We start from the raw sequence: 22,604 nt of genomic DNA on the forward strand, positions 1-22,604 counted from the left end.
ACCAAGCAACAACTTAGGATTTTGCTGTGCTAAGAGCTACAGTCCCATTTGAACTTAAAAACAACAAAATATAACGCAAATACTACTCTAAACTTAAATTAAACATTTCAGGCAACTGCTCATAATTAACATGATAATCAGTTCCATTTCAACACAAATGCAAGAAGTACAGTGACTTTTTAGCTGTTGAGGAGAGTGACAGGATGCAGCTGGAAGAGAACACCTCTGCTCTTTCCTCCTCCAGGCTCGACAATATCCATCTTCAGAGCCGGATCCACCTGCACGTTCAATACACAAACACTTTCAAATATGCATCGCTAAAATGTCTTCACAAGGGATAGTGATCAAATAAAAGGTTTTAAATAATACCAGTTTACCATACCTGGTTCCATTTCTCAGTTTTCTCGCAAAACACTTGAGTGACATCTTCCCTGGGTGGTGATTTGGTGAACAGCCTGCAGTGCATAATATAAACCCAGATCAATAACAGCATGATCAGACTTCTAAATGATTACGGATTTCTGTGGGTGTATGTAAGCAACCTTATGAGGCGGTCCTGGCAGTCCTCCTGCAGGGTGTTGATCCTGTTTGGCCCCAGATGCATAGTGCCATTAGGCCCTTCACACACCAGACGGTTTATAGCCACTCGCAAAGCATTTATCTGAAAAAAGAAGGAAAACAGTCAAATGAGTAATACACAAGAGAGAATGCCACATCATGCAATTTTGGCATTCAAATATTAAATGATATAATATATCAGTAGCATAGGCCCATTGCTCTCAATCATTAGCATACCAGTGCCAATATCACAAGGCGCTTTATTTATGAATATGAAACATAGATAAACTCTTGAGGAGATGGTGTATGAACCACTTGTGGAAAACCAAGATTCAACCAATGAATGACCAAGGATCCAGCAACAATCCACTTCTTCACCACTGCCGTCAGTCACAATGACAGCTGTTACCTCAGTGATGTCTTCAACATCAAATTTGACATCGAAGGTGAGTTCGATGTCATGCTCGGGTAGGATGCCCTGCTGTGTCTCACTGTTCCAGCCTAAGCCACAGAGGGCGCCAGTGTAGCAAGTCCTCTCTTCATTAGTGCTACAAAAAATGGGCAGGAAAATATTAACACAGGTATTTGGATTATGCTGCCTTTAGGGTGTGCAGTGATGAGCCTGTGTGTCTGACTCACCGTAACTCCATGATGGGGGTGAAGAGCATGGTTACGAGTGCAGGCAGTCCAGGGATGTCTGGCATGATGGAGGTATCTCTCAGCAGAATACGTGTCCCTGCAACACAACCACACATTTAAGGTTGTAATACTTGATTTTGACATTTAGCCGGAGAAGAAAAAATAAAGCCCTAACATATTACAGACTTATAAAAGGTGGTCTGACAATTGTGTTAGGAAAAATATCAACACACACCAAGCAACATTAGGACTTGTGTCTTTGGCTTTAGCCTACTTGCTCTATAACGTTCACCAGCCAGTCGCTAACTTTGTCTGTTTTCTGTTTAGTGCGGGGCAAGTAGTCTACAGTGGGTTTATCACAGAAAAACAGCTTTCTACTGAAATTATCATCCAAAAACAATGAGCTTCTAAAAAGCTCAGTGGAGGTGAGAGGGACGGCTGATGTATGGTGAGTTTGTGTTCATCACTACAAGCAACAATATCACATATAGTAATTTCATCCACTGTTGATAATAAATGAATGCATGTCCATGAGTTTATATTAATGAGATGTTGTATTTGGTACCTGAGGCATTGACTGACACAGTCCCAGCCACCATCATCCTCTGGTGTGTGTAGTGAGGGTTGTCGTTAAGGGCCAGGGAGTTGATGCTACCTCTCTCTACACAGACTGTCCTGCAGGAGGATACACACATGAGATATTCAGGGTGGGTGGGGGGTGGGGGGCAGCATTATCAACCTGCAAGTTTAATTTTTGTCTTTGTGTACGTGATTTCTTACTTGTAGAAGGTCTTATGACTCATGCTGAGGAAGTTTATCTTGTAAGGACTGTGCGGTCCATGAAGATGAGCCTGTGGTGTTAGAAGGAAGGCTGCAGTCAGACACATCACATGACACTTTCATGCATCGGGTTTTGTTGACAGTCACCCTGTCGTCATTGTTCTGCTGGTCAGACAGAATGGGTGTGCCTCTGAATGGACACAACATACCGAAATGGCTCCATCTCCTGGACAAACAGAGCAACAGGCGGTGCGGAGGTGATGCCAGCATCCACCCAATACCAAAATATCAGCAGCTCAGACACTCGAAGTCTGTGTCCTATTTTAATTCTTAACTCAAAGCACATTTTAATATCAAGGCTTTATCTTAATTTATTGTAATTATTTAAGTGGTTTAATCCTTGCTTTGGTTTTCTTTATATTTGTAAAGCTCTTTGTAACATAGTTTTTTAAAAGTGCATTGGAAAAATATTACTATTTTAATATTTAAGTATAGATATAATATGAAAATATTCTGTAAGCTGCAGCGTATCTTGCCTTTGCTTTGGAGTGGGACTGGCGGCCCTGGGAAAAGGTGGTGAGCAGGTGGTCAATGAGCTGCTTCTCCTCTTTCTTGCGATCTTTCCAGGAGCTGCTGGCACTATTGGGAACATATACACCGCTTTCCATGTCCTTGTACAGGGACATCAGTGCCTCATGGTTTTGCTGCAGGAGCACACAGAAGTAAGACATCTAAACTGAGACCTGCACACAGCATTTAAATGGAGCTTTCTGAATATGGGCTAGAATTTTTTCTTTAAGTCGACTAAGTTTTGTCTCAACACACGAGGGTATTGTGCAGTGCTTTATAGTCAGTTTGGGCCCAAAAAGCCCAACCGTGATTCATACTTCTGTCTTCACTGAGACCAAAGCAATGTTGCTCAGTGTCCAACCACAACATCTGCTGGGAAAACTCAGTACTGCAGATACAAGAAGGGAGCTACAGCGGGTGTTTTTTATTCCAACAGCAGTCAGACTTTTTAATGCAAACGAGACATAACAATGTAACACAGTTGCTGTCTGTCTCCATCACTTACAACATGACTGAGTATCCTGTGTCAAATCCTGCTGAATCTGTGCAATTATATCCAATTATTCGTTTCATTCTGCATTACAACAATATTACACACCATGTGTGTAATACAGTTGTAGGTACAATAAAAATCTTTATATGAAATTCATAATACACGTACATATCTGTACAATATACGTGAAGGATGTATATATAGCTTATATTCCATTTTCCATTTTATATAAAGCTGTTACTTTATTTCATCTCATTTATATATTTTTATTGTTTATTTTTCACATTTGTCATCTTTCCTTTGCTTTTTTCAGAATTTGAGCTGCTGTGTGGATGTGAATTTTCTCAGTGTGGGATCAATAATGTTTATCTTATCTTACAAAAGGGGAACATTTGAAAGTGCCACTGTGTGAGCAGTGCAATGTTGTTGAAACACACATTATGTTATTGGCTGTATTCTGGCAATACAGCCACCACACCAGTTTATAGCAATTAGTCCCTCTGCTGTTATTGACAGGCTTGCTGCATTAATGTGCTATGTGGATGGTCCCATTTCCCCAAATTCCAGTGTGTTCATGAGCTTAACATTGTAATGTAGAAACAAAATGAATGCTACAAAGATGTACTGTATTTTCTTGCTTTGTGTGCTTAAACAGCACATTGATAGTTGTTTCCAGTATTTATGATTGATTTTGACACAGATTTGAATTTTAAGATTCTGGTTTACGACACCACTTGAATGCAGCATAGGTCCTGTTTATTAAACCTCTATTAATATTGAATGTGTTCACATGTACCAATGCACCACCTTCGATACAAAACACGCTACTGGGGACACACTCACTCACTCACACACACACACACACACACACACAAAATATAGTTAGATAGTGCCTAATACATTTCATGTGGGACAACATGAGCTGCGCACAGTGCGTTACCTTGGAATCAAAGCTCTCTTCAGCCTTCACAGCATGTTCTTCTTCCACCAAGATGTCTACCAAGCTGGTGTTTGTCGTCTCTGGGTTGATGAGCATCTGCACACGCATGACACCATGGAGGATGGAGTACAGCGACACAATGTGTGAACGGCCCTTTACCAGAGTTATGAACCGGTCGCGGGCTCGGCTGCTCCACTGGTTCCCCAGGATGATGGACTGGGCTGAAGGACGCATTCCAGTAACTTGGAACTCTTGAGCCTGAGACCATGAGCCCAGTGTTACTGTTATTTCACAGTTTGGACAGAACAGATAAGCGTGCATTAATTCTCGGACCACTCAGTTTTGCTACCTGGAATGGGTGAGACAGGAGATCAGAAGGGAGTTCCCTGAGGCTGCTGCAGGAAACAACCACTGTGTTGCCAAAGTCCAAGAAGAACACCTGCAGGACAAATGTATATCGGGCGCTCTAGTACATCAAGTAACATAGTAACAACTGCTATCATAAACTGCTGTTCTTTTTTACACCGTTAGACGTCGACGCTGAGGACACTTTTTTTTAATACAGAATATATAAAGAGGCTAAAATATATACTTGTAAATATAAAAATCTATTGTCTCTGTCCCTGTGCTCTTTTCTTTAAATGATTCAGATTTTTGTAGTAGTACTTTTCCTGGCATCAAGCTGGATCACAGTGGCTTAGACACAGTTCACTCAGAAATTAAGCTAAATAACTATAGAACTTGGTCCAGGAACGCATTGATGGAATAAAAGTAATTGCTACTGAATCAGTTGTACCACCATGTCAACATTCTGCAGAATATAAAGGGTAAAGCATTCTCCAACAAACTAACGTACCAACATATAATCTCAGAAACAAATCGGTCTATTATAGCCAAGCATTATAAAACCCTGAGATTTTAATTTCACTAAAATAAACCAACAACACACTAAACAGTGTAAAATCGATAATTTGACATTTTCTCTTCTACCATGGTATGATCATATACTGTATGAGACGGTTGGAAAGAAGGTAAAAATCAGACAGGGGATAGGTAAAGGAGATTTGTTATGAGAAAACTGAATGAGTGCACTACATCTTAACCAGGGTGCTGCAGTGACATTCACCTCCACTGTATTGCCCCGCATGTGCAGGATCTTGGCGCGGTAGTACATACTCTGCTCGTTGATCTCAGAGTAAGGAGCCAGACACAACAGGTTGGGGTAGAGCGACACAGTTACAGGTTGCAGTGTAAGTGAGTTTATCTTTGCTGTAAGATGGCGCTGCTTTTCCAAGCTGGCCTCATCTGCCTGGAAGCCCCAGAAATGACCCACTTCCACCACCTGAAGCAGAGATCAGAGTTAAGTGAGAAAACATCCTTCTATCGCTCTTTTGAAATGTACCTCCGTTTGAACACGCTTAATGTAAAAGACTGACCTCTGTGATGTTGACCACAAACAAGCAGTTGGGGGGTAGCTTGTCTGGGTCAATGGCTCCGCTCACCACTCCGACTGGGCAGACAGACTGGCTCTGGAAGTCTACATTCACCCTGCACAGCAACAGCACATGGAGAACTAGACTTTAATGTTGTGTTTGTATTAACTGTATTTATTGCTGTTTTAAGGTCTCCTGTCACATCATCACATTATTAACACAAGTTAACAGAGTTCGCAACTGTCCGTAATGTATCCTAAACCAAAAATGAAATTGCTAATATTAAAGTTTATTCAGAGTTTACTATGGATTAATCTCTGAGCCGGTAACAGAGGAAGCCACAGAGCTGACAGAGCCGATGTCTGTGTGAACGGGAACGCCGGCAGGGCGGAACAACACACAGCATTGATGTGCGAGTCAACCAACAGGCAGGTCAAAAGTGACAAAGCAGCGTTTATGACATTATATGCAATAGTCCATGTACTCTTTCCTTCTCTCTCTCTACCTCTCTTAAACACACAGGCGGGTGCTGCGGCCCGGCAGTCCATCTCTATTCTCTCCACTGAAAGTTGTGCTACTACTTGTGCTAATATATAAAGCTGGTAGTTTGTGGGTCGCATCGGCTCAAACACTCTTCTTTTTGCTTCCAGAATGACAGTGCTCTTTGTGAAATTACATCTAGGGTGGCTTTACATCCCCTTTACTTGGTCTGTGTGAATGACCAAAAAGTCCTCTGTTTGGCATTCCCCCATTGCGGTGCGGTTGCGGATTCTCCACGTGTAAAGCCCTTATGAGAATACTTGGAGAGCTGTATTATTGTTGGATAAATAATAATGCACAAAGTCACCCCATCTCCCTCCCAGAGTGAAATGGGGAGAGGTTGGTGCTGCCTCTAGCAAAAATCTCCCTCTATGTCCAAGTGATAGCTGGAAAGTCATGTAGAGTGCAAAGATGCCAGATTATATTTAGGCTGAGAGCAGGGGCACTGGCCAATGCAGCCTGTGGTTCTGGGGCTTCCACTTCCAAGAGAAGACGGTCAAGAATGGAACTTTTTTAGCTCCCAAAAGAAAGACACATTTTTTCTCACTGAGCAAATCTAAGATATTTTTTTTAATTCATGCAGTAACTGATTTTACTCATTCACATACTGAAAGGTTTAAAAAATGAGCAAATAGAGCAGTACCGTGAATATTTCATGTGAGTTATGCATCTAGTCCCAGCACAGACTTCTATTTTTTCGATGGGGAAGACAGACAGCTCCATGGAAAGACTCTGCTGAGCCAAGAGGAGGGCAAGAGACACCTCAGGCAGCACGCCTGAGTCTTGGGATGCCCTGTAGAACTCCACATATGCTCTAAGAAAACACACACAAACGTGTTCAGACAATTATGAGTACACACATTTTGGTGAGGTTAGAGTAGATTAAAAAAAAAATACCTGGAGCTCTCAAAGGAAATGGCTTTGACCTGTCCACACAGGCGGAACAGAGACTGCAGCTGCTTGTAATACAAGAAGGGATATGGAGGGAGGTTCCTCACCTGAAAACACATGTTCTGATGTTATTCTACATTAAAAAAAATTGCTAAAAGACTAGAGCCATACAAAGCCCATAAGGGTTTTAATGGTCATTAAACACAACAGCAAAGTGCCACTCAATAAAAATTCACTATGGGTCATACCAACACTGTTGTTCTGGGGTTTAAGCCGCTCAAGTCTTTGGAGGCCAGGTTTTCATCTATTTTTCCCTGGACAAAGTAGTTGGGGTAGTGGGCACCAGCAATGACCACCTAAGTCAAAGAGAGGTGCAACTTAAAAAAAACTGACGTGTGTATATTCTTTAGCTTAATATTTAATCACAGTGATGACTGGATCTGAAGTTTACACTGTGCAGCACTGACTCTAACCTGAAGAATGAACTTCTGCCTGTGTATGCTGGTGTAATCGGATGGTTGAGTGCTCTCTGGAACATGCATGTTGAACTGAGACACACGCTTCTTCAGGTCCTCATACAGCTCTGCAACCTGGAATGAGTGTTACTTCTGAGTCTATCAGAGACACAATATTTTATGGCTCAATTTCAAAATATTGGCTCATTAAGGCTGAAAGTTGACATGTTTAATTGGCAAAACAAAAGGTTATTATTATTTACTTGTTAAAATCTGTCATGGAACTTGAAAACTGCGTTTAAACTTGGTCAATAAAACTTACCTCTACCTCTTCTAATGAAAACTTACAGAATAATACAGATGGTATATTTAAAATCTGACTGTACCGACTTCAGTAAAACCTCTCAAAAAACACAAATCACAAACACGCTCAGTCACTCAACAGAAGTCAGTTTCATTCTTGGTAACACTTGACTAGAAGCAGGATTAATGCCTGTTGTTCACTGTTTAGACTGAGAGAGACGGACTGTAATGTGGCTTGATGAATTCATGTGAACCAGGTCTCTGCTTCATCTCTTTACCTCCCTGATCCTCTTGATCTGAATGAAGTTCTCTTTTCCCCAGTCCAACTCGTCCTAAGAGGAAAAAGTAGCAAAGGCAAAAAAAACATATACTTCAGGAAAAAATACAGAAGAGAGTCACTGATCCTCAATGCCTAGTAACTTCAGAGCATCAAGAGATGGCTCTGTACAACAAAAGAACACTTATCTTATTTTCAGCATGTAAAATAAGATATTCATATGTAGCATATGATTTTATATATGTGTGTGTGTGTGTGTGTGTGTGTGTGTATGTGTGTGTCTGTGTGCGTGTGTGCGCGCTGTTTCAGCAAACTTATTTTTGCTTGTTGTTTCGTTCACCTTTGGGTGTCTCAGCTGTCCCTTCTTTTTGGCTGAGTGCCATGCCTGACAGTAAGAGACAATAGGGAAGGGTTTTAAAAACAGCCATCAGGGAAATATGTAAATCAATTGAACACCTAAACTAGTTGCTGACTTGCCAACAAAGACATTACCTTGAAGGCATTCACAAAACCTATGGAATCACTTGGTGTGCCACAGGCAAAGGTCAACTTGCTCCTGGAATAACAAATATTATTCAATGCACAAAGGAAAAAAATACAATACAAAGAACCAATATCTGTTCAACGTGGACTTTAAAGCTGGTTCGCCTGTTATTCCTGTTTATTTGCATTGATTCAAAATATTGAGGTTGCCGCATTTTCAGGATCAAAGTCATCTATTATGACGCATAACCACGGCAGCCCTCTTTAAAAAAAGCACACACATGCATTTAACTTCTTTAGATTCCAGGCTGTGGGAGAATTTCAGACTGGACACTGCAGCAAAACAACTCAGTGCTGTGTTCAGAAGCTGTAAGTGGTGGTGACAGTGTCTCTCTAGTTTTTATGTGTACACATGTTTTTGTTACCTCTTAGGGACCTTTCGTGTGTGTGTGTGTGTGTGTGTGTGTGTGTGTGTGTGTGTGTGTGTGTGTGTGTGTGTGTGTGTGTGTGTGTGTGTGTGTGTGTGTGTGTATGTGTCAGGTTTAATAAGAACTGTGTGTGCTGCACAAAATGTTCTTTTGAAGTTTCTTTTGTTTATTTCTATGATTTCAACACAGATTTGTGGTTCACGATGTAGCATTATCGGGGGAAAATGGGGTGCATGGATGGCGTGTTCACCTTTCCTTTCGGACGCGTACATATCAACATCACTGGTCAATACCCAATATACGTAGATATGAAAAATTATCTTCACTGACAGCCCGGCAGTCTGTGAATCAGTGCAGCTGCTGGATGTGACTCACCTGTGGCCGGCAAGCTGCTGCATGGATGGTATGGCAAAGAAACTCTTCAGAGAGTGTGAGGCAGCTGCAGACAAGAAAAGTTGTTATTCTCATTTGTACAAATAGCCCACAAAAACACATTATGTTACTTTATTATGTACACTAAAACATTTAAAAAGTTGCAGTCATGACAGATTTGTTGTATGTCTACAACTATGAACACGTGCATATGCAGTAACTTAGGTCCAGTCCAGAGGCATAGTGACAGACTGACCTATGATGAGGCACTCATCCAGACAGCCAAAGATGTGGCCCAAGACAATCATCTTCCCCAGGCACAGGTTCACGGGCAAGTGGGCCAGCACTCGGCCCAGGAACGTTATTTCACCGTCCTCATTGTGACCCCTACCCTCACTCTTCGCAGATAGCGCACCCATCTACAGAATACAAGATTCAGCTTGTGTCAAAACAACAGGTTTTAATTATACCTTTAATCAACTCCTAAAACATTATAAAGGTTTGACAAATATTCAGTATTTAGACACGAAAATGGCTGATACTTATTTTTTCATTTGACCTGCTAGTTTTTAACAATTGGATTTTTTTTTTGTTCCCCAAAATGTCTTTATTAAATCCTCTCCTTCCAAGAATTTGGGTGTCCTCAGCATCATCAGGAATAACAGTAAGACTATTACTAATAAGAGCAAGCAGTGGGTCCCAAGTTTGGTGGAATGCTGTCAAAGATCATCATCAAAAACACCTTCGTCATACAGGTCATTAAGCGTTTTGAGGCCCTTATCTGACAATATGCGGAATGCAGGGTCGGTGCAGGAAGGGAGAAACACATGATTATTCAAAACTGGGGCAAGGATCTAAGCCCTTTGCAAGCCGTTCTGCATCCTGAACTGGATCCAAATTTGAATGGTATTGACGACAACCGGATTAGGTGAGACCTTGTTGGCAGTTACAGGGAGAACAGGAGGAAGATGTTATCTCGGTCTCGAGCCCATGGCGGGCAAACGTCTGCAACTCCGCCGTGGAGCAAATATAAAAGTTTATTAATGTTGCAGGCCCAGAAGTAGTGACGGAAATAAGGGAGTACTAGTCCACCTTCAGGTTTAGGGAGTTGAAGCATATGTTTTTTGATACGGGCTGGTTTATTTTGCAAAATAATAAAATTACCATTTTAATAAGGTTAACCTGGCCTGCAAGGGACAGGGGAGGCCCGCCCATCTAGACAAGTCTGACTTTCATATCTAACAGCAGCTGGAAGTTCTTTTGAAAAAAGTCCCAATAATTGGAAATTTGACTAATTATATTTTATCACACTTTCAGATGTCCATTGCAGAATAACGGGCTGTCTATGAGCCAGAGGATAGCCTCAGACCCTGAGACAGAGACCGTCCAACTGTTGGACAAAAGTTGGCTTTGCTCCTCATCAATGAAAATATCAGGTAAGATATTTTAAAATCACCTAGTAAAACAACTTTTATTCCCTTATTCCTGGTCATGTTGTCTAATTATTTATGTATTCACATTTCCTGATTTATTATTTTATATATATATTTTATTTTTTTTGGTGCCATTTTTATTCTATTTTGTCTTTTTTATTTCCCTCTGAGGCTGTGTTTTTCACTTTGATCACATTGTCCTTGAATGCCTCTGTAAAGTGCTTTGTAACCTAGTTTTGAAAGATGGTTTAAAATAAAATGTATATTTAGTAAGTGATCGAAAGAAATCAGTTATAATAAACTTCCACTTTCTCTTTCCCACACAAACATATGACAAAACAGTCAACATGGTCAGCAGCCCGCCAAAGCACTGTACATCATAACAGCCACACACAGATAAGTACTTGAGTAGCCATTAATGGCTTTCTCAGAGAAGAATCATCAATCTGCACTTATTTACCTCCTTGAGTTGGAGCACTGTCCTCACTATGTCACCAAGGTTGGGGGGTGAGAGGGCTGTGGAAAGGATGGAGCGGGGATCTCCCATATCCAGCAGCTTCACCTTCAGCATGATGGTGCCCAACGGGGCAAGCTGAGAGGCAGGCACACAGTACAGCATTGATTGATTGTCTAATTTAAAAAAAAAAAAATGTGCATGTGCACATTCTCTTACCAGCATCTCAGGGATCATGTAGTCTGGGATTTCATTCTTCCAGAACTCTTTGGTAACAAGACGGTAACAGTAGCCCTTAGACACTCGACCTGCCCTACCTGACAGAGAGAGGTTTAAAAGGACAGAAGTGAACAGATACTTGTACTTCACAGGTGAACTGCTGCGGTGTAAGTATTGTACCTCGACGCTGGTTGCAGTTTGTTTTGGATGCCCAGTTGAGACGCAGACACTGATAATTTGTGTCATGATCACACACCATGTGACGGGCCAGGCAGAAATCAATCACTGCGATGACAAAAAACAGCCCCAATACCAATCAAGATTTTATAATACTTCCTTAGAAAACACACATTAAGCTTATAGATAAAACCAAGCTGAGAAAGACAGACTCACCATATTTGACGTCTGGAACAGTCACTGAACTCTCAGCGATATTGGTGGAAAGGATGACCTGTTTAGATGAGATCATCAGTACAGCAGGTACTAAGAACATGAGTAAGGCTGTATCTAATGTCATTTTTTTTAAATTTGAAGCTTCTATTGAGGTTTTTGAATGAAGCTTCGAATGTCTTGTCAAATTTTATGACATCATTATCCAATAAAAAAAATAAAGAATCCTCTAACAAAATCCTGACTATGTAATCATATATAATATAAATAGTAACATTAAGTAAACTATACAAATGACAAAATCATAGGGGACGTTTTGATGGAGCATACACAAAAATACAAACACTTATTAAATTAAGCAAGACACATACTATGTTATAAAGAAAGGTGATTTTTATTGATTTCATGTTCAATGTTCAATTATTTGACAAAGTAGTTTACTTATTACTTTTCTGAATTAAGCTATAAATTATTCAGTACAGCCCTGAATGTGAGGCAGTAAATGTTTTTTACCTTCCTGTATCCAGGGACAGGGAACAGAAACACACCGTTCTGCTCCTCCAGAGTCACAGAGGAGTGGAGAGGGTAAACCTGTAATCTGAACAGCAGCAGCACATTCAACGTAATGTGAAAAGTAGACATTTATCACAAATAAATTGCACACATTAGTAATAGCAAGAACTATAAACTTTGGAGATGCCAGTTCTGATCCTTATTACTTTAACACATAAAACTGACAAAAACACACACAGAAGACAATAGGTCCAAGCTACAGAGTAAGATTCAACAAAAATATTAACTCAAAAGCTAACCTTTTGTGGACCAGCTTGGCCAAGGCCTCCTGCATGTAGCTTATCTCGTGTAAACCAGGAAGGAAAACCAGCACACTGCCCCGCTCTGATGAAGTCATGTCACCTTTTCTCTCTGCTTTGCTACTCAATCACAAACGTGTCATCATTACTTTATTTGTCTTCCCATAACTTTAAAGGCATACTTTTCCAATTTTAAACCAGCTCTGCAGTTATTTGGCTTCCTCTGTTGTGGATTCCCTGCAGAGCGTAGCAGGCGAGGCCCACAGAAGTCTGCAGAATGATGCTAAACATTCAGTAACCTCGGTGGACTCTCTGTGAATCTTCGATTCTCCAAACTCCATGCACTGTGGCCACTGGGGGTATAACGGTACACTGAAGTCACGGTTCGGTTATAATTTCCCCCTGGGATTATTAAAGTATTTCTGATTCTGACATTTGCCCTTTCGAATTCCCAGGTAGGGGTTGTTGAAATAGTGTCTCTGCTACTCTGACTCGCTTGCTGCTACTGTGCACATGTGAGCCAAGTCGGAGGCTAAGCGGTCCGGGGGGGTACTCCAACTTTAAAACAAGACTGTACATTCGCCGTATTAACGCTATGTATGCCCTATTTACGGACCGCGGTCCACCTCTGTACCCATCCAGAAGTGCCTGTACCGTGACGGTTCCGTACGAATACGTGTATCACGGAGTGAAGCCATTCATCTGCACATTAGCTGGATTAAAATCAGCAAAACATCTCTTTAAGCATTAAAGGGTGTTAAAATACTGAAGCCTCACTTGGAATCTTTGCCCTCCATTTCATCAAAGCCCTGGATGAGACTGATTGCAAGACTGTACATCTCCACAGAAACGTGAGGGTCAACTGGATGAGGCGAATCCAACTGATAAAAACACAATTAGCACATTAGCTTTCTGGCTTCAGCACTGCAAACAGTAGCATCAACAGCCGATCTTCTTACCCTGTATGGAAACATTTTTTGGAGGTCATCCAGATAAAACTCCTCAATGGCATAGGGGGCCCCCTCCACTTCAAACACGTAGGCCGGGTTCATTTTGCCACGAATTGGCGTGCTGAAGTACTCTGCAAACTCTTTGCAGTTAATGGTGGCTGACATAAGGATGATCTGGAAAACACACAGCTCTGAAAGTTCAGCTGATGCATTAGGAGGACAGAAGAGAGACTTTACATGATCTTGCAATTACCTTGACATAACATGAGTTGGAATGAAGAAGTTTTCTCAAAACAAGCAGGAGAAAGTCCATCTCCTCAGTGCGCTCATGAACCTAAGAGAAAGGCAGAGTAGTTTTCAGGGGTCACTGATTAGATCACAGAACCAAATTAAACCTGAAACTGATTAGAAAGTGTGCCCCTGCAGCAGCAGAATATTAATGATACCACAGCAAAACAAAACACAAAAAGAACTTAATACAACTCAATAAAATAATGAACTTTAATTAAACATGGTATAACATGGGGGAACTGCATTTTGAAAGAATTTAATAAAAATGTATCAAGGATGTTTTTGGTGAAATGTGCATGCTTTACAAAAATCTTAAACCCGGCAGCACAGAAGATCTATACAGTTTTAAGATCAGTGTCACCAATTCAGTATTCAATCAAATGTCTCCCCTTCTGTGAGCTCACAGTAACCTTGACCTTTGACCTCTAAAATCTAATCAGTTCACCCTGTCCATGTGGACATTTGCGCCACATTTGAAGACATTCCCTCCAAGGTTACCAGAGATATCGCCTTCACAAGAATGGGACAGACAAGCCGTAAACATAAAGGCTATTGAGGCATAACAGAACAAAAACTATTTTTAGGCCCCAGCTAACAGAAGAAATAATGTGCCTCATGTTTATGCACCTCATCTATGAAAATATGGGAGAACTCTGTGAGGCACTTGGCTGAAACCAGTTTTTGCAGCAGCACTCCTGTAGTCATGTAGATGAGCCGGGTGTGCTCAGTAGCCATCTTCTCAAGTCCAACCTGAAATACAAATATGCAAAGTTGTATTTATAAATCTGCTTACATTGTTAATGCACTACAGCACTGTACACTAACACACACTACAGAGCACACTAGTATCAAATGTTTGTTAAATATGTGAACTGTATATGTTAAAGTCATTCCTGCCTCAAACAATGCATCTTGTTTGTCCAATGTAATTGCTATGTCCATATCAAACAGACATTAAATTACCTTCCTGTCTTTAAGATTGTATTCTACTGATTCAGAAAAGTGAACAGGAGAGACCACAGTATGCCTCCTCTACATTTAGGCCTCAAGCTTTTTCCAGTGTCTTAAAACTAATCTGTAAAGCCAACAGTGCTATATCTGGTTGGTCTTGGAGAAAATAACAGTGCCCTTTAATAAAATCCATTGCTTCCCAGTGTCTGACCTCAGGGAAATTCGCACACCCAACTCTGAGCACAAAAGTATTTTCCATTCACTGACTGCACAACTTACACAGACATAAAAACAGGGAAGGGAACAAGGAAAGAGCTCTCTTCTTACATTAAATAGATATATTTCAGGAGAGAGTAGAGAAAAATCAAAAAGCACCTGTGAGGTGCGTAATTCGACAACATAATGTTCAAGTTATGCTTCAATACTTGCTGCAAATGCTGCAATATTGCTCTTACTAACACCAACTGTTTATCATTGCCCCCACTGTCAGTGACATCATCCTTAACTCCAGAGGCCTACACCAAGCGGAGGAGACAACAGTTATTATTAGACAAGCCGTTTCAGAGCTCTGTACAACACAGCTAGACATCCTGGCGACAATGCAAAAACAGGAGCTTGTCAACAAAGGCATACAAATACTCTTTTTAAGTTGTGAGAGGTGCAATGAGTGCTTTTTGTGCAGGTGTTGCTCTCTTCTTTTTCTCCCCTTTTTTATAAAAAAAAAATATAATAAGTTAGTAGGAGCTAGGAGTGTATGTTCAGGCTCTCATATGTGCATTGCACAGTTTTAGACAGATTCTGACATGTTGCACTAACCTGATATCCCACCAGACTACCCAGAGTACACTTCCGCTGTGTAGCAACCCATCGGGCAATACTGCTGGCCCCAATTTTGCGTGGTTGGGTGACCACGATGTTGCATGAGGCATTTTTCTCATTGTAGTGGTCCAGAATGTACTGTGGCACCTGAGTGGTCTTGCCACTGCCTGTGGCTCCTCGTATGATCACCACAGAGTTGTTTTCTATGAGAGAAATCAGCTGGAAGCGCGCGCACACACACACACACACACACACACACACACACACACACACACACACACACACACACACACACACACACACACACACACACACACACACACACACACACACACACACACACACACACACACACACACACACACACACACACACACACACACACACACACACACACACACACACACACACACACACACACACACACTTAAAAGAGACACTGTTTACAAAAATAGAAACCCCATTTAGCCATTTGCACCATATCACTGAAGCATTCAAAAATAAGTTATAAAAGTGTAGAGCAGATGGGTGTGCTAAGCTGATTCATCGGGAGTCCACACTTTATAATCTGCATTAAGAAAGTGCGGCTTAAATGACAGCAAATATAAACATGACAGGATTTTTTTAGACCAGTGAACTAAAGTTAGCTGTTGTTCTGCAACATAAAATTACATCTTGAGCAAACAGTAAAAGCTTAAGTGCACTAATGTCCTGAGGAAATAATGGCAATTTCAGTAAAACTCCTAACATGACCAAAGGAGAAAGTACTTAAGCAGAATGACAGTGTACTTTTAGACCATCAGGCTGTGTGGTTTGTGGTATGTGGTGTATTGATGGTACATTTTACCTGCTGTCTATTTTTGGTAATAGGCAAGCTAGGGTACTCATAGCTGGCAAGTGGAGGAGGAGGAGCCGTATCTAAGGATACAGAATTGAACAAAGAAACAGGGTTAAACCTTTTAGGGCAGAAGACAGATTATTGTAGGCTATATCAAACAATGCAAGTGAAGATGATGTAGGATAAAAAAAAAAAAAGCTAAGTCATTTTAATACTCACTCCCTGCATATTCTGGTTTTTGAAACCGCCCTCCATCAGAGTTCACTTTTTCCAGGTTGCTCTCATCAGAAACCTCCGATGGGCTGAAACAAAATAAAAACATTTTTAAACAGTTTATAATTTTCTGAACCGATTAATTGCAATGAATTTCAGCCTTTTGCCACAGTTTCCATCAAATTACAAATACTTGAATTCATTTCAAAGACCATTCAGCATGACAATTTTTTCAGAAATGAAGATGTTTTTATAATCACTTATAAAAGCACAAATTCTAAGTTGAGTAACACTGAGGTCACCATCGTCATCATCATTAAAAGTTAACTTAAAATGTCAGTTCATAGTAGGTGAAAATACCAGCAGCTCTGTCCACTTCATTGCTTTGTACCATTTGAAACTATGTTCATTTGAGTCTCTGCCTCCTCGTCTTTCCCTCTGGTCAGCTTGACCAGAGCCACAGCACTGTAGCCGGGAGAGCATTCCCAGTTGTCTCTGCCTCTCGCTCTCTTAGTGGGGGGAGGATTTTATCGCAACAGCAGGCACAAAGCCTGACAGTACTAAGAAGAGCTCAAATACAACACACTCATGGCTTGTGCACACACATGCACTCCCACTCTCTTCCTTTCTCTCCAATGCACACATTTTGTGCAAGCTACAAAGCAGCTGACCTTAACCACAAAGCCACACACTGCACAGAGCAGAGTGGGGTTGAAAGGAGAGGAGAGGTGACAGCTCTTAGTCAGTTAGCAGTGTGTGACTAACTCTCCTGGAAAAAGTCTGCATGTCAGGAGCAGTGGGAGGGACAATAGGGACAAGGAGATAACTACAACACAAAGAGGAAAACAGCTTCCAACAACTAAGACATTGGAGGATTGCTGCCGACGCACAAGTGCTATGCTATTTTGATTGCATTTTACATCAAGGGACGTTAACGACGGCAAGTGAAGGAATTAAGTTTACATGGACTGAACCATGGAGACAAGGACAAGGCTGTACTCTGTGAAAAGATCATCTTTGCCCAATTTCTGAATACCTCACAAAAGCCTCGGCAGTGCAGCTTTCACCTGTAAGTACAGATCTTTACTTTTCATCCAGATGTTGATCGTGTGATAAATCCTTCCCACACACGACAGCTGTTTAAGTGCTGCAATAAAATCTGATACCTGAAAAGTTCAGCTTTGCAACCTTACGATGTGTAAAGCAACACATAAAGTTTGTGTTTGATAAGGCTGACCTCTGACCCTGCAGGCTGTGTAATCCATCTGAATCCCAGGAGGAAGTTGTGTTGGATCCTTTAGTCTGAGGGGAAAAAGCCAAATACACACCTGGGACATCGTCCTTCACCATGTTTGACTTGAACTGAAGGCAATCAGAGCACCCATCAGGCAAGGACCAGAGGTCAGCTTGGTTACAGATTGATCATCTTTCACTGTTAACCTTAAAATTGAATAGTAATAATAGGGCTACTACACACAGAATGGCTAAAATGAGAATCAACATGTCCTCACTCAGAGAATAAAGGTTGCAATATTCTCATATTTCTCACTGTGGTATGTGTAGCCGTTTTTGTTTTGTTTTTGCTTTATCTGCCTTTGGGCAGTTCATCACATGGTCTAATGCAGCCTCGTCCTTTGTGGGTGCAGTTCAGAGAGAAATTAGTACATGGTTTGAAGCAACATATAATTCAGCATATCCACGTGTTAACAGTCATGGCTTCATGGTCCAGAATAACAAATGATTCTTGTTGCTTCAGTTTTTCAGGACTATCTGCTGTGACTGCCATGCCACTGTTCAGCTGGATGAAATGGTCCCATGAAACAAGAGTGCAAGATGAAGCAGCCCCTCGAAACACCTTGGGGGTTGTACCTAGTCGCATGTTGATCAGAGAGCTCCTGTGGCATGTAGAGGAACATGAGAGATTGGTGAGGGAGCTGGAGTGGGATCACAGACTGGCCCACAGTGCCCTGGGTCTCCATTGGTTTCAGAAGTACCCCAGGTTACGCACCCTCATACCTACATCAGAGCTACACCAGCTGGAAATCCTGTGTGCCCAGATCCCACCCATCCATGCAGCCACTGTGCTCTCCAGGTATTTGGTAGTGGCCATGTCATGTCCCGTCCTCACATTAGTATGCTGTCAACAGTGGCTAGCTGCTACTGCATCAACACAAGGCCTGACAGCAGGCAGAGCACAGAAGACCCAAAGGGAAGGGGAGGCAGGTCAAGCTGCCAAAAAGCCATTATGTGTTACTGTCACAGGGGCAGGCGATGTAGGGTGTGAACATGTGAAGGTTGCCCTGTAAGGCTGAATGAAGCCAGACTGCGGGGGTTTCCACTCATCTCTGTTAGCCATATTCATGTAAAAACGTTGTTCTACATGGTTGAGCACTGTGACCTACTTACTCGTTTCTGATTAAACTCACTACTGTGTGCTTACATAACCAAATTACCAAAGAATAACATATTTACTTAGAAATCTCTTATGTTTGTGTAATTTCCAAAAATCTGTGTTGTTGTCCTAGATATGTCATTCTTGAGAATTGGGGTTTAATGATACAATACTAGAAAGTGGCAATAGAAAGTGTGGGACACTGACTGTGTTGATGCAAGTCCTTGGTACTACACAAGTGTTTAATTACGTCTATTGGTCTAATCATTCCACAGGTTTCGAGAGGTGCTTGCCACCAACAACATAAGGCCCTGGGAGCTGGCGTCTGTCTTAGAACAGGTGCTAAGGGAATTCTTGAACCAAAAGGATTGTGATGAAGAGGACAACCTCTCAGTGCAGCCAGCACAGCGCCAACCAATGGAGGCTTGGACCAGCCGTTACATAATGAAGCAGGGCTTTGTCACACCAACCGTACCAAACTGTGGAAACCACCCAAGAGAGGAGATCCCAACAATCTCTGGATATGTGGATCGGGCCATGCGTCACTCTGATTCATTTGCAGGGTCCAACAAGGACTGGGACCTTCCATATTACTATCCAGCTCCTCTCAGACCCACAGCGGCGTACAGCACTACACTGTGAGAGGTCACACTGCTGTGGAAAAACTGTTATAGTTATCCACAGCATGTGAGAAGATGCAAAAACTTGATTATTTGCAGCTATATCATAGCTTGTGACCAAAAATAAAAAGGGATTAGGCGAGGTCAACTATTTATTGAAACGGCTTATTTACACTAACCAGTTTGTCACCTGCGCTTTAAACCCTACTTAATAGACTTTTCTGTTGTAACGATCGATTAAAAGCCTCAGTTAGACTTTGTACAGTTGGGCATGCATTTTAAAGGTGCATGTCATGTGGTGGGAGCGATATAACGGCACAGGATGTGAAGATGTGTACCCTGGACCAATGGGTCGCAGCTTTACAGCTGAAAATGTCTATGAGGCTCGGACAGTTCAACCAAAGAGTGATGTTCCCCTCTCAGACTGTTTCATCCCTAACAAGGGAAAACTATCAAGTACCTAACAATAATAGAGATAATGGAAACAAAAATAGTGTCTGTAGATATAGGTTCCACAGTCCTCAGTATTTTCTTTTCTGAGAATTTGAGAGTTGTTGTTTTTAGACTCCATATATTTAAATTTGAGTACTTTATAGATTCCTGAGGCCAACTAAAACCCTTTAACATGTGTTAATTTTGGGAGAAAATCTATAAAAATGTTGCTTTGGGGAATATTGAAAGTTTTTAAGATTGTGAGCAGTGTTTCAAATAGCATCATAAACGAACACACCAAAATCTTACCTCAGATTAAAAAAGTAGATCAGGGGTCTTCAACGTTTTTTTAGGCCAAGGACCCCTTATCAGCCTATAAACTAAGGTGGCCTAAAGCCTATACACAGCTTTAAGAGGCATACAATAATAATATATTACAATGATCGTTGTTGACATATTTATACATCATATGTTAATGCTAAAAATACATTTTGAACACATTGAATCCTTCAGCTCAAGTGTATCTGTGCATGGCTACCTTGCCAGTACCCCTATCATCAAGGTTGTGTAAATGTATTTATTTATTTTTTCACAAATGTATCTTTTCTAATAAATAAGTTGGAATTTATGTTAATGTATATTTTCAGACATTTCAACAAAAAAAAAGTTGGAAAGATTAACAAAGAATTTGGCGGCTGAGACAGCTTTCCTCTAACTATGAAACATGAACATAGGTATAGATTTAGCCGATATTATAAAGCTAGTAGCATCCATTTAAAATGCTTTAAGTGTTAAGACATCTCAACCATAAGTTACAATTTTCCCACAGTTTATCCAGATGCAGTTAAAGGGAATGTATCACCAGTCGGACGCCGTTGCTGGTATCCGGACGGAACAGGTCTGCCGCAGTTTCCAGTCTTTTCGTGTTGATTTTACTGGGTGATGCCACCGAAGAGCAAGTAGAATTCATTTACACACTTCTAAGAATCTACAAGTGAATTTTCATATTTGTACATGAACATTCACATATCAAATTAGTAAAATAAAGTGACGTTGATGAGAGAAAGCAGTAAGAACATTTAGGCGACCCTTAATCTGAGTGGCTCAGGTGGTGGTTAACATTAAACATGGAAATTAAGAAGACTTTATGGTATATTTTGGAGCTGTTAAAGCATATTATTTTATTGTGAAGGACTGAAGTATGGTCCTGGATGTTTTGACAGAATTGATGTTACTGTGGACCACCAGCAGCTCGGGGGGGGTGTCCGACTTGGGCCGAGAGGAGCACACGGCAAATTCACCGGTGTTAGCGTCCTTTTGAGGACTCTTGTTAACATAAAGATCAATTAGGCCGTCAAAACGATATTTGGTTACAAAGATAAGAAGTTAGACTTAAGTTTAACACTAGTAAATTAATTCAAAACATTACACCATCATGTATATTCGTAGGTTAAACAGAAAGTTTGATAGAATTTACCCCAAAACTGTCCGACTGGTGACACAGTCCGGCAGGTAAAGAGTTGTCTGCTGTTATAAAGCTTATAGCATCCATTTAAAATGCTTGAAAAGTTAAGACATCTCAACTGTAAGTCACAATTTAGTTTGCTGACATTCAAGTGGCCGTCCTCCCAGTTTACCCAGATACAGTTAGCTAATTAACTCACTAATTGTTAGCCAAAGCTGCCCCCACCCTCAAACGCTCCCATGCTAGTTAGCACCGGTTAGCACGGTTTGTTTGTCTCACCTGGCCTCTTTCGACGGCTCTTCTCCGAACTTTCTTTCAACCACTTCTTCAGTGAGTTTAATGTTGGCAAAAGTCGTCCCCGAGGTGAACCAATCCGAAATTTGTTCTGCAGTAAACACTTTCTTCATGTCGCAGGCGGTTTACGATAAATTAATATTTCTCTTCTTCAAACAAGCGCCTAGCAACGACATTGAAGCGCGAGGCAAGTGAGGAATGGGCTCTACCCCGCCCCCCTCGGTTGGACTACAGACGGCTCATTATGCTAAATGATTTTTTCTATATTATATAATTGTTACATTATTATTGACGTATTATACAATAAGTTCTTTAATTTTGTAGTATGTTGAGGTGGAATAAAAGTGAACATACAAAACTTCATATAATGTTGAGTAGTTTAATACAGAACAATGCATTAGAGATGCACAATATTGGATTTTTTGCAGTTTTACAGTTCATTTGGCCGATAACCGATATAGATACAGATATATACGGACACATGCAGACATAATATACAAAGCTTAAAATTATGAAATATTCATTACCTAAGAAAAATACTTAAAGGTGGAATAAGTTGAATATGTCTTTATTGAAAGCTATATATATTTTTTAAATGTGCGTTTTGAGGGCTGCAGAATGAAAGTATTGCTTTTTTCCATAAAAAATATATTTAGTCTGAATTAATATATATATATATATATATATATTTATTTTTTTTACAGGTTTGACAATGACTTTCTTTCACGTTCTGTTTACATTTCACCAGCCAATAACGGCCGGTATTGCGGGTTGCCAGGGTTGTCTGTTGTTGGGTGCAGCTACTGTGGGCTGGCACTGGGGGAAATTGAGTTTACCAATCCTGCAGCTGCCTATTCGTCCCAGTAGCT

The 22,604-nt window shown here is 40.9% G+C and overlaps 2 protein-coding genes across 2 annotated transcripts; one reads left to right on the top strand and one right to left on the bottom strand.

The window, feature by feature from the left end:
• Nucleotides 1–179: 179 nt before the first annotated feature.
• Nucleotides 180–21,848, bottom strand: tdrd9 (tudor domain containing 9; the record flags this gene model as incomplete). Its single annotated transcript, XM_083924945.1, has 35 exons — nucleotides 180–278; nucleotides 383–455; nucleotides 543–661; nucleotides 968–1,106; nucleotides 1,198–1,294; nucleotides 1,763–1,872; nucleotides 1,978–2,048; nucleotides 2,514–2,681; nucleotides 3,981–4,238; nucleotides 4,330–4,419; nucleotides 5,107–5,322; nucleotides 5,417–5,528; nucleotides 6,597–6,767; nucleotides 6,851–6,951; nucleotides 7,093–7,200; nucleotides 7,318–7,434; nucleotides 7,881–7,934; nucleotides 8,220–8,264; nucleotides 8,372–8,435; nucleotides 9,166–9,229; nucleotides 9,419–9,581; nucleotides 11,056–11,187; nucleotides 11,269–11,366; nucleotides 11,449–11,553; nucleotides 11,662–11,719; nucleotides 12,172–12,256; nucleotides 12,471–12,593; nucleotides 13,248–13,351; nucleotides 13,430–13,594; nucleotides 13,674–13,754; nucleotides 14,339–14,461; nucleotides 15,479–15,700; nucleotides 16,329–16,399; nucleotides 16,539–16,621; nucleotides 21,721–21,848. 35 exons carry the CDS (start codon nucleotides 21,846–21,848, stop codon nucleotides 180–182), a joined length of 4,017 nt encoding a protein of 1,338 aa, XP_083781071.1.
• Nucleotides 18,317–19,566, top strand: rd3l (RD3 like; the record flags this gene model as incomplete). The annotated part of the gene is made up of 2 exons (XM_083924946.1): nucleotides 18,317–18,624; nucleotides 19,200–19,566. 2 exons carry the CDS (start codon nucleotides 18,317–18,319, stop codon nucleotides 19,564–19,566), a joined length of 675 nt encoding a protein of 224 aa, XP_083781072.1.
• Nucleotides 21,849–22,604: the final 756 nt, after the last annotated feature.

This window comes from Echiichthys vipera (genome assembly GCF_963691815.1).
Source record: "Echiichthys vipera genome assembly, chromosome: 12".
NCBI classification, from domain to species: Eukaryota; Metazoa; Chordata; class Actinopteri; order Perciformes; family Trachinidae; genus Echiichthys; species Echiichthys vipera.